The sequence below is a fragment of the Taudactylus pleione genome, unplaced genomic scaffold, assembly GCF_031769625.1.
Source record: "Taudactylus pleione unplaced genomic scaffold, aTauple2 ptg000136l, whole genome shotgun sequence".
Taxonomy (NCBI): Eukaryota; Metazoa; Chordata; class Amphibia; order Anura; family Myobatrachidae; genus Taudactylus; species Taudactylus pleione.
Genome location: NW_028284538.1, coordinates 3,002,375 through 3,014,939, shown reverse-complemented (window position 1 = coordinate 3,014,939; position 12,565 = coordinate 3,002,375). Strand labels below are relative to the sequence as shown.

Here is a 12,565-nt window from a genome sequence, read left to right as displayed (position 1 = left end):
GACCTCTGCAGCACCTGATCCTGTCCAAGTGGAACGGGCTGACTCAGTCTCTGAAGTCCCAGACGATTGTGCTCACCCAGGAGGTTCGCCTGTCCCTTACGTGGTGGTTACAGACGACCCACCTCAACAAGGGACGTCCGTTCTGGGTTCCAAATTGGGTCCTGTTGACAACGGACGCCAGTCTTCGGGGCTGGGGAGCAGTTTCGGGTCCACACTTGTTCCAGGGCAGGTGGACGCCGACAGAAGCGGAGCTTCCAATAAATATCTTGGAACTCCGTGCGGTCTTCAATGCTCTCCAGCAGGCACAGCGGTTTCTCCAGGGTCGCCCGGTGCAGGTCCAGTCGGACAACGCTACCACCGTGGCCTACATAAACAGGCAAGGAGGAACTCGCAGTCGGGCGGCTCTCGTAGAGGTCTCTCGGATCCTGGTTTGGGCGGAGCGCAATCTTCCGGCCATATCAGCGGTCTTCATCCCGGGAGTGCTCAATTGGGAGGCGGACTTTCTAAGTCGCCAGGACGTTCATCCGGGGGAATGGTCCCTGCACCCGGACGTTTTTCAACTACTGGTGGACAGGTGGGGTCTTCCAGAAATCGACCTCATGGCGTCCCGGCACAACAACAAGTTGCCGGTGTACGGGTCTCGCACAAGAGACGAAGGGGCGTCTCTGGTGGATGCTCTGTCCGTCCGGTGGACGTTCCGGTTTGCATACCTGTTCCCTCCGGTCTCCCTTCTTCCACGGGTAATCCGGAAATTCAAACAGGAAGGAGGGACGCTCCTGTTGATAGCTCCCGCGTGGCCCAGACGGCACTGGTTCTCAGACCTTCAGGGTCTGTCCGTGGACATTCCTCTGCGGTTGCCGCTACGACCGGACCTTCTGTCTCAGGGTCCTTGCCTTCACCCGGACCTGACTCGGCTGTCTTTGACGGCGTGGCTGTTGAGACGGCCATGCTGAGGTCCCGGGGGTTTTCCAGCTCTGTGGTGCGTACCATGTTACGAGCTCGGAAACCGTCTTCCGCGAGGATATACCATCGCGTGTGGCATACGTTCTTCCAGTGGTGTCGACCGAGAGGTTATGCACCGCGGGAGTTTCGTCTGTCTCGGATTCTCGCCTTCCTGCAAGCGGGACTAGATCATGGGCTTCGCCTTGCTTCTTTGAAGGTACAGGTTTCGGCCCTATCTGTCTGGTTTCACCGTAGCATTGCTACAATCCCGGATGTGCGCACCTTTATGCAGGGTGTTCTCCGCATTCAGCCGCCCTTTGTTCCACCTGTGGCGCCTTGGGATTTGGCTGTGGTCCTGAGGGCTCTCCAAGGACCGCCGTTTGAACCACTGGGCTCAGTGGATCTTAAATGGCTAACAGCTAAGACTGTTTTCCTTCTGGCCATTGCTTCGGCCAGACGTGTTTCTGAGTTAGGGGCTCTTTCTTGTAGACCCCCTTTCTTGGTTTTTTATGGGAACAGGGCAGTGCTCCGCACTCGGCCCGAGTTTCTTCCCAAAGTTGTCTTTCCGTGGGTGAGGCCTCTTTGGATGTTGTGCGGGCCTTAAGGACTTATGCTGACCGCACTTCTTCGTTTAGGAAGTCGGACGCTTTGTTTGTCCTCTTTGGCTTCCGTAAAAAGGGTTGGCCTGCTTCAAAGCAAACTTTGGCAGCCTGGATCCGTATGGCTATTTCTGAAGCTTATCTTCATGAAGGCCTACCGGTCCCTCCTTCTCTGAAGGCTCATTCCACTAGGTCTGTGGGTCCTTCGTGGGCAGCTCGACGTGGTGCCTCGGCAGTTCAGATCTGCAAGGCTGCTACGTGGTCTTCTGTCCATACCTTCGTGAGGTATTACAGGTTTGACACCTTCGCCTCTCAGGATGCTTCCTTCGGGCGGCGGATTCTCCTTTCTGCACAGGAGCGTCCCCACCCTTAAAGGATACTGCTTTGGGACATCCCCAAGGTATCCTGTGGATACCCTATGGACCCTGAAGTAGAAAATATGAGATATGGTAAGAACTTACCCTTGTTATCTCTATTTCTACGAAGTCCATAGGGTTCCACAGGACTCCCGCCCTGTCGCACCTGTGCTGCAGATGGGCTTTGCTCTGGTCACCGGTTTTCCGTCTCCCTCTGGTGAGAATGTGATTCTTGTATGTGTCCAGATCTTTGTTCTCTCTCTTCCTTCTCCTCCTCCGGCCTATGGCTTGGTAACTAACTGAGGTGCCTTGGCCCGGGGGCGGGGTATAGGAGGGGGACCTAGTGCATCCTGGGAGGCTGAAAGCTTAACTCTTTGGTGCCCTGCGACTGACGTCACACCTATACCCCAAGGTATCCTGTGGAACCCTATGGACTTCGTAGAAATAGAGATAACAAGGGTAAGTTCTTACCATATCTCATATTTTTTATCCCTGCTATCCATCTCTGCCCTCCATATCTCCCTTCGTTCTTCCCTGCTATCCATCTCTCCTCTCCTGTCCTCCTTGCTATCCTTTTCTCCCCTCCCGTCCTTATATCCCCTCCTTTCTTTCCTGCAATCAATCTCTGTCCTCTATATCTCCCTCCTGTTCTTCCTGCTATCAATTTCCCCTCTTCTGTTCTCCGTGCTATTAATTGTCTACTGTGGTTGGCTGGCAGAGGACCAGACACTGCGTCCGCCAGTGAGAAAGTGAGTATCCTACTGCAAACAGGCCCAGTCCCCAGTGTGTTCAGGATCCTGTAATACCCAGGATTATAAATATTACATTTCAAGACCCAAAAACTGTCCGGAATCAAGGGATCCCGGTATTGGTATCCCTAGTGCCTTGTCAACTCTATAGGTGCTACTTGTAAATCTATGGTATCAGTTTTTTTCTAATTGGGAGCAATTTTTTTTTTTTTTTTCCCTTTTGCAAGGAAATATCTGGACCTTATTTTTCTAATGTACTATGTATAGTTAAAATAAGTTATTCTCATTTGAGTGTATTCAGCAGCTATGTAGCTGCTTGCATCTCACCCACCCATTGCTTGTGCTGCTATGAAGAGGTGCACACACAGCAACCTGACAATTACTTGCAGACTTTTGTCTCACTTAAAATCTCCCAGCATTCTGTTTGCAATTATATTGGACTGCTAATGGGCAAGCACTTAAAACCGTGTGCCTGATCAGTAGCCTTTCTGAAGCCTTTTCACGTAGATTATTGGGCTGTGGCCGTGGAATAGTGAGTTGCCCCCCTATGCGTTCTCTTCACGGTTTCCACTGTCCCTTTTATTAGGAAAGAAAAAAAAATGTTTTTGCATAAAGAACATCTTTAATCGTTTTCCCTCAATATCACTGTCTCTACCACAGGCTGAAGGATATACCGAGGGATCTCTTTATCAGCGAGCCTCTGCAGTTGATTTCATAAAAGCTCCTAATCCTGTGGACTATCTTTCCAAGATCAGTGAGGTAGGAGAAATCATTTGTATAGAAGTCATGGCCACGGAAACCATGCATAGGGCTATTGGGTGTAGATAAAAATGGTATTTTGTGGAGAATAACGGTGGATTGCCTCTTGGCACTGTAATGTTTGTTTCCAGATTGTCATAGATAATGAAGAGTTTGAGAAACATCCAGCCACCACCGCTGATCTCAGAGAATGCTGCAAAGATATCAAAGTGTTGGGACGTAAGGAGCTGAGGTATTGATCAGTCTGGTTATCACCAATGAGAGGACATTCCTTTTCCCTTGCAACTGCTTCTGATAAATGCTCTCACACCCGCAGGTCGCTCTTGAGCTGGAGATCCAAGTTACGCAGACATATGGCAAAGAGATTGAAAGAAGAATCCAAAGATACGTTGGGAGAAATAAAGTGAGACTTGTGCTTTTCTGTTTCTGTATAAGTTAGCCTGTTGCATTGGTTTAACTGCCTCCTTTTTCTGTTTGTGTTTTTCGTTACTTTTATGATGATGATGCGGTTCTACACTGTTTGGCTAGTCAGGCTCTGTCTCTCCTGGCTATGTCCCTGGAGGTGATCTACCTTGCTCTTTCCTTTTTAAATGCTTATTATATTTATGGTCGTGGTAGTCTCCCTTTTTTTTTTTTTCTTTTATATACCCTTCTGACTAGTTTATTTGCAGCCTCAGCTCTGATGAAGAGAAGGAGGAGTCTGAGACTGAAGAGCAAGCAGAGGAAGATGAGAATGAGAAACTTGACAGAAAGTTGACAGAAGTGAAGGCTGAAGAACTGGCAGTGCTCAAAAGGTCAGCTACGGTTGTCTGGATAGAAGATAGACAATGAATAGGTCAACATTCAATAGATCAACACCAGATGGTCGACGGGTTCAAATGGTCGATACGTTTTTTAATGGGTTTTTTTTTCAACACTTACGGGTTAAGGTTAGGCACTTGGGCGAGAGTAAGGGTTAGGCTGCCAAAGGAGATGATTAGGGTTAAGCACTAGGGAGAGGTTTAGTCACCAGGAAGAGGGTTACAATTAGGCACTGGGGGAAAATGCCAGAATTGAAGTTAAATGACAAAAAAAAAAAATTGTCTACTATTCTTGTGTCAACCATTTGAACCTGTTGCCCCTATCGACCATTTGGTGATGACCTATTGACTGTCGATTTATTTATATTTTTAATTGATCTTTTAGCCCAGCAACGGCTATAAAAGGCAATTCTATATGTTCTAACTAAATCCAGTGAGGACTTATCTCTCTGTAACATACAGGAAGAAAAAACAGCTGCTGAAAGTTCAGCGCCGACAGAGATTAAGGATGGAGCTAAAGATGGACCTGCCAGGGGTTTCCATTGCTGATGACGGAGATACTGGCATGTTTTCCCTAAAGACAATTGGCAAAAATGAGGTGAGCTGGACCTTATTATCATACTTCCCAGACCTTTCTCACCATAATTATGCTACACCTGTATCATGACAGCTCACACATAAGCTTAATCATAATGTAATACTCCTTTCTTACAGCCAGCAGTAACCCAGATTATTCCACGTGAATGCGCAGCAACGTGGGTTATTGTGCAGTGTGAAAGGACCCAGTTGAAATAACTTGGGCCAAACGACCCGGCATTTCATCCTGGGTAACTAGCAGGGTTGAACACTGGTTCAACCTGGCTCGCAGTGCAGTGTGAACGGGTAACCCAGGTTGATGCGACTCTGGTCCTGTTCACAGCACAGGAAGAGCCAGCACTTTCAGATGATCACATTTCCAAGTGCCGGCTCGGTAAGTGATGGCGGTGATGTAATCAACCCGGCAAAAAGCCGGGTTAGGCCGCCAGTCTGAAAGGGGTCGCACTCGGGATGGACCCATGTACAAAATCCCAGGTGCAACCTTGGCATTGCGATGTGAAAGGGGTATTAGTGTTAAGCAGCCTGTCAGAGCAATTATTTAAAAACTATTTCTGGCTATTCATTAAATTAAGCGAAAGGAATCACTGTACAACACGAGTACAAGTGGTTATAGTCATCTGGCAGTTCTTTATTCCTGATGGTTAACAGTCATATATTAGTATAGTCCAGTGGTTCTCAAACTTGGTCCTCAGGACCCCGCACAGTTCATGTTTTTCAGGTCACCCAGCAGGTGCACAGGTGTAATCATTACTCACTGACACATTTTAAAAGATCCACAGGTGGTGCTAATTATTTCACTTGTGATTCTGTGAGGAGACCTGGAAAACATGCGCTGTTTGGGGTCCTGAGGACCGAGTTTGAGAACCTGTGATATAGTGGACACATTCAATCATTGATAATTCTTGAAGAATGCTAGATTAAGGGGGACACCTATCAAACCTTGTAAGGAGCAAAAGTGGAGGTGTTGCCTATAGCAACTAGATTCTAGCTATCATTTTATAGAATGTACACAATAACTGGTAACCTAGAATTTGGTTGCTATGGACAGCAACTTCACTTTTGCTCTTTAGAATGTGTTACTTTTTACACTAAATTGGTGAATCCTTTTTTTGTTTTCTATAGATCTGCCCAGTGTTTTATATATGGGTTTTCTTTAGGTAATTTAATAGAAGTCCAATAGGAAAAATACATTATCCAAAATATTTTTGGGGACACAGGTAATCTTGGTGTGCAATCATACCCTGTATACTCCTCCATCTAGGTGATCAGTGTCAATCTCTTGTCCTTGGAGTGAGCATGTATTTCTGTGGCTACTCACGCAGCCTGTCGTTTATTTCTTTCCCCGCAGCTGCAGTGATCTCTAGGAGACCGCCGCTCTGCTTCATTTGATAGAAGAAGCGGTGAGCACACTGCAATATATTCTCACTTGCGGTGGTCACTGACTGAATTCCATTCTATCTTCGCTTACAGAGCAGTGGTGTTCTCTGTGTATTGTTCTGATCTGTGTTCCTATTCTCAGCGAGAATGTCACTCTGTGTTCCTGTTCAGAGTAGCAATGTTCTCTGTGTTCCCTCTCTCATGCTGCTTTACCTGGTCAGAACTCTGTGTTGTAAGTAACGGTAAAACTGCCCCTTTACAGGCACTTATCTGGCTCCGCCTACGTTCTCAGAGGCCTTTGGATTTGGTCGCCTGGTCACGTGTTAGGTGCAGTGTCCTCGGACCCAGTGTCTGCCGTTCATGGAGCACTGGAGTGCACATCTGGAGCAGTGGTTGTGAGGGCAGCCAGTCTCTTCTACTGCAACTGGGATGCGGATGTCTGTGGTTCTTAGCCTTTGTGCGATGGTAGCTGACATCATGCTTGCCACCTGCTGGAAGCAGCGTCACTGCGTTCCCTTTCAACATCAAATATTGGCACCTCCTCTTGGTTTAATTTCCTATGTTTATCCCACCAGTAACCCACTAGTAACCCTAGACTGTGTTGACCAGAATGCAGCAGGTTTCAGTGGACCAGGAGTTGCTGCTCTTCATATGGGACACTTGCATGAATTGTGATAGAAAAAAGTGTTAGAATTCTGACTTTATACAGCTGGTATGTTGGTCTCCTCATTTATGTTGCGTACAGACCTTATGTAGCTTTTACTTCATATCCTCTGTGGAGAGTATTGTCCTTATATGGCTATTATGCTATGTCATGCTACTGCCCACCACACACCTTCAGGGTCCATAGGGCTCCACAGGGAGACAATGGTGTAGATAGTACTTGGAGGACCGGACACCAACAGCAAAGCTTTTTCTGTCCCAGGTTGCTCCGGTCCTAACCCCTATACCCCGCCCACAGCCTGAAACTGCGTTTTCGTTTATATCTGGCAGGAGCTGGATCACAGTTATACAGTGAGCCTGCTTTTAAGCAGCCCAAGCTTTGTTTTATGATTTTTATTTTGTTTTACTATAACAGAGCAAGCAGTGCAAGGTACTCTTAGCGGGACTCCGGGGGGATCTAGCTAGTATGGCTCCTCGGACCCCAGACTGCAGCTGGGACTCAAGGGGACAGGTAAGGCCTATGCGCAGTCTTACCTCCAGTCTCAGGAGACAGACCGAAGGCGCTGATGTAGACACCAGTTCGTCCAGGACTACACTAGACCACCAGGGCATAACTTTATACTGGCACAGGGGATAGCTGAGTCCAGGTTCCATGTGCTTGATGACAGCCCTCTCCCTGTGGCCTCTCCCCCAGCTCAGAGCGCCATACCACTGTGCTCTTGCCGCCCCTGAGCTGCTCCTCCGTCCACTCAGAGACTCACGGCAGCCGTTTTCTGCAAACAGCCACAAGTCTTTGGGAACGCTGGGTCCAGTCTCCTTGTATACCTCTCATAGGAGCCAGGTTATACAGCACTATTTCCTACCAGCTGCTGCGGTCTGTGTGGTTGAATTTAGTGCCACTGCAGTTATATACTCTGCATTGTATGTGACTTGTGCTAGCGCTGCTGTCTATTTATTTTTCTCTCAACTCTCAGCTTATACCTTTCTTTCACTATAACCCTGGAATACTGAGATATAAGGGGGGGTCACTGTACCTCACTTGTATTTGTGAGGGCTATCACATACTGTATATATGTTTTTTTGCGCACTGCACTGTGCCAGATTGTACATATATCTCTGTTGCTCACTGCGCTGTGCCATATTGTGTGCTATACTATCCTTGCAGCTATGTCTAGCAAAGGCAAGAGTAACAAGCGAGCTACTGCTCCTACTCTGGTTTATTGTAAGTCCTGTTCAGCAGGTTTAGCTCCAGAGGATATAATTCAAAATGGTCTATATGCATGCTGTTATATGGCACCTGGCCAATCGGCCCCTGCAGCCTCTCTCCTCAGGACCCCCCTGAGCATACTTTTCACAGGGGTTGCCAAAAATTGCGAACCACCTAGTGGTTCTTGTGGTAGCTCCCATTTATGGGATGGCCACAACACGTACTCCCTGCAAATCCAGTGCCTCCTTTGCCTCCTCCATCGGTAGACGTACTTTCTACCTCAGTGCAGAGTCTGGCGGCTACCTCTACAGCCTTTCAAAAAATGCTGCAAAGGAGAGACCTTTACCTAGTAAACCTACTAAGCGTGCTGTTACCTTCCCAGTCCACCCAGCTATCAGATTCTGAGTTATCGTCCGGGGAGGCAGAAGGCGCAGACCTCTCCCCCTCTCTCTCTCTCTGTCTCTCCCTCCCTCGGGAAGAGGAGCCTGTATCTACATTGAATATACCTGCATTAGCGAGAGCTGTAAAATCAATTCTTCATAGATACAGAAGCCACTGCTAAGGCAAAAGAGCCAGTATTTAAACGACAGAAGGTAGTTTTGCCGGAGTTTCCACACTCTGATCAGCTATCTGATCTAATGAGTGAAGCATGGAATACGCCAAATAAAAAGTTTCAGCTGCCTAAATGCTTGATTTCTTTTTATCCTGTTCCAGCTACTGATTGCGCTAAGTTCCCCCAGCCGTAGATTCCCACTTGACATGCCTGGTTAAGAACTCTACCTATCCATACAGCAACCTCCTTGAAGGACACTACGGATGAAAGCTTGCCTGAAGTCTATATACTCTCTTACAGGAGCTATTACTCATCTTGCCATCGCTATGGCCTGGGTGACAAAAGCCATTGAGAGCTGGGCTGAGGCCCTAAAAGACACATTTCCCTGTGATGCTTCTCAGGAACAGCTGTCCTACATCTCTCACATTAGGGATGCCGCCTCCTATTTAGGAGAAGCGGCTTTGGATACTGGTCTCCTAGCTTTCAAAGTATCTGCTACTTCGGTGGTGGCCCGCCGTATCATTTGGCTTCGGTCATGGAAGGCAGACTCCGACTCTAAAAAGGCTTTGGAGTCTCTGCCTTACTCTGGAGAGATCCTGTTTGGCCCAGAATTGGACAAAATTGTGACTACTACTTCTTGCCCTCTGCATCTACTACGAGGGCAAGTTTCGTGACTTTCGTCCCCAGGGAAAGGCTAAAGGCCAGTCCTTTCCACGGCAGTCTACATCCACAAAGGCCTCCAAGCCTAGGACCAAACAGACTTGGGCAACTAGATGTCCAGCTACCAAATCTGAGGACAAGCCTTCAGCCTGACTCTGTGGGAGGTCGACTTCTTCATTTCGACCAGTTCTGGCGTCAGACCACCACAGACACCTGGGTACAAGAAGTGGTCTTCCTCGGGTACGTCCTCTCATTCCTGAAGCGCCTCCCCCCCCCCAACAGTTCTTTTGCACAGACTCTCCATCGGACCCAAGCAAAGCCTTGCTCCTCCAGAAGGCCATTCAGTCCTGGCTGCACTCGGGGGTAACAATTCCGGTCCCGTCATCACAGCGAGGGACTGCTTGTTACTCTACCCTTTTCTTGGTTCAGAAGCCCAATGGGTCTCATCGGTCTACCCTCAACCTCAGGTCTCTGAACAAGTTTATTAGGGTGCCCAGGTTTTGTATGGAAACCCTACGCTCAATTGTCCTGGCTATGGAGCCAGGGGACTTTATGGTGTCTCTGGACATTCAGGACGCTTACCTACATGTACCTATAACGCCCTCTCATCAGCGATATCTCCGGTTTCCTGTTCTACAGCAACATTACCAATTTCAAGCACTGCATTGGACGATCTCTTGCTTTTAGCAAGCTCTCCAGAGTTTCTTCACCGCCATCTACAGGTAACCATTGCCTGTCTACAAACACACGGCTGGCTGATCAACTGGAAAAAGTCTTCCCTGACCACTTCTCAAAGACTGGTGCATCTGGGATACTTTCTGGATTCTCAGACACAGAGAATCTTCCTGACAGCAGACAATATCTCCTCACTACAGCACCGAATGCACAGGTTACTCCACAGTCGCCGAGTGTCAATTCATTCTGCAATGCAGACCTTGGGATCTATGGTGTCCACCTTCAACATAGTGGAGTTCGCTCAGTTCCACTCCAGGCCCCTACAACTCCTGCTACTCTTCAGCTGGAATGGGATGCCCCATCTGATGAGATCCCAGACGATGGGCTTCTCTCCGGAGGTTCGCCTGTCCCTCTTCTGGTGGCTACAGATTTCTCACTTAACAAGGGTCACCCCTTTTGGATCCTGGAATGGGTACTCCTCAACACGGACGCAAGCCTCCGCGGGTGGGGTGCAGTGACACCAGCGGAGGCGATCTTACCAATCAACAGAACTCCGAGCCATCTACAGAGCTTACACTCTGGCTCAGGATATTCTTCAGGGCAGGCCAGTACAAGTACAGTCCGATAATGCCACTGCAGTGGCCTACCTCAATCACCAGGGAGGCATTCGTAGTCAGTCAGCAATGGCAGAGGTGTCACGCTTTCTCACATAGGCCGAACGCCATCTCCGCTTGGTTCGTCTCGGGGATTCTCAATTGGGAAGCTCATTTCCTCAGCTGTCACGATGTGCACGCAGGGGAGTGGTCTCTACACCCAGAAGTCTTTCAGCTCCAGGTGGACAAATGGGGTCGTCCTGATGTGGACCTCATGGCCTCACGGCAAAATCATAAGCTTTCATTGTACGGCTCCAGGACAAGGGACCCCGAAGCAGCCTTCGTGGACCCATTGTCAGTTAAGTGGACTTCTTCCCTCTAGTCTCCCTTCCTCGGGTTCTTTGGAAGTTCACGCAAGAAGGGGGCACGGTCCTGGTGGTAGCTCCGGCTTGGCTCAGATGCCATTGGTACTCCGATCTTCAAAGTCTATCCATAGACGCTCCTCTCCAACTTCCTAAATGATCGGACCTGTTGTCTCAGGGTCCCTCCCTACATCCAGATCTGGCCAGTCTATCTTTGAAGGCGTGGCTCTTGTGACATCCCTCCTAAGGTCTAAAGGGTTTTCTAGCTCTGTGGTCCAGACCATGCTCAGAGCTCGTACGCCGGCCTCTGCCCAGATTTTATCACCGGGTGTGGCATACATATTTCCAGTGGTGTGCTACCAGAAACTGACCCTCAGGTTTTTAGGTTTTCTAGAATCCTTGCCTTTCTTAAAGCTGGATTGGTTCTCGGACTCCACCTGGCCTCTGAAAGTGTCTTTGCCCTGTCCATCTGGTTCCAGCACAGAATTGCTCCACTGCCGGATGTTCACACCTTCCTGCAGGGTGTTCTCCGTATACAACCTCCCTTTGTCTCTCTTGTGTCTCTGTGGGATTTGTCAGTGGTTCTCCATGCACTTCAGGAACCTCCCATTTGAACTCCTGGACTCTAGACGTCAAATGGCGCACTGCAAAGACTTTTTCTTCTGGCTGTAGCGTCTGCCCGTAGGGTATCGGATTTAGGGGCGCTCTTCTGTCGCTCCCAATTTCTGATCTTTCATCAGGACAGGGCTGTTCTTCGAACGTGCCCTGGCTTACTTCCCAAGGTGGTCTCTCGTTTCCACCTTAATGAGGAAATTGTAGTTCTGGCCTTCCAATCTCCAGACCTCTCAGCAGGAGAGGCCTCCTTGGATGTGCTCCGAAGTTCTACGTAGACTGTACTGGTTCCATCAGGAAAACTGATTCCCTCTTTGTCCTATATGGATTCCACAAGAAGGGATGGCCAGCTATCAAACAGACTCTTGTCAAATGGCTTTGCATAACTATCTCACAGGCCTACACACAGGCTGGCCTTCCTGTGCCGGCTACAGTATCAGCTCAGGTTTATCAGCACTCTCCCACCCAGGAGGGAAGCTTCGGGACGTCCCCAGTGTCTTGAACTCCAGCGTCCCCTAGTAGACGAAGAAAACAGGATTTTGGTACTTACTGGTGAATCCATTTCTCTGATTCCACAGGGGACACTGGACGACCGCACAGAGCTGCTTACCTGCTTCACGGTTTCCTGTTTGAATAGTTCTGCTCCAGTTCTGTTGCAGTTGTATGTTTTGTTTGTGCGACTGCCTGAGTTGCTTGTTTGGTGGTGGTCTGTTTCCTCCGGTGGGCTGTTCCTTTCAGGGGTGTTCTTCTCCTTTTCTTTCTGTCTGTTCTCCGTCTCCTCCCGGGCTTAGTTTCCTTAACTGGCGCTGATGGGGTTTTAGATTATTTAAAGTGCCCTACCACCGTCTATACCCTAGTGTCGAGCACTACTGTCCCCTGTGGAGTCAGAGAAATGGATTTACCAGTAAGTACCAAAATCCTATTTTAAAGGTTGGCCCACATATTGGAAATTTTTGTATGTGAATAAGTATATATAATATTAGAACATATTTATTATTTGTATAAGTAGTGGGTACATAGGAAAAGTAGGTGAAGCTGCTTCATTTTGTTGTTTGTGTTTA

At 48.5% G+C, this 12,565-nt stretch overlaps 1 protein-coding gene across 3 annotated transcripts in view; it reads left to right on the top strand.

Annotated features, from left to right (window-relative positions):
* The window catches only part of FTSJ3 (FtsJ RNA 2'-O-methyltransferase 3), a 73,428-nt gene that overhangs the window by 40,306 nt on the left and 20,557 nt on the right, over nucleotides 1-12,565 (top strand). For all 3 annotated transcript variants that reach the window (XM_088473502.1, XM_088473500.1, XM_088473501.1), the window contains exons 9-13: nucleotides 3,307-3,405; nucleotides 3,537-3,637; nucleotides 3,722-3,808; nucleotides 4,077-4,199; nucleotides 4,668-4,803. In XM_088473502.1, coding sequence (XP_088329628.1) covers nucleotides 3,307-3,405; nucleotides 3,537-3,637; nucleotides 3,722-3,808; nucleotides 4,077-4,199; nucleotides 4,668-4,803 — 546 coding nt within the window. The remainder of the gene's footprint in view (nucleotides 1-3,306; nucleotides 3,406-3,536; nucleotides 3,638-3,721; nucleotides 3,809-4,076; nucleotides 4,200-4,667; nucleotides 4,804-12,565) is intronic.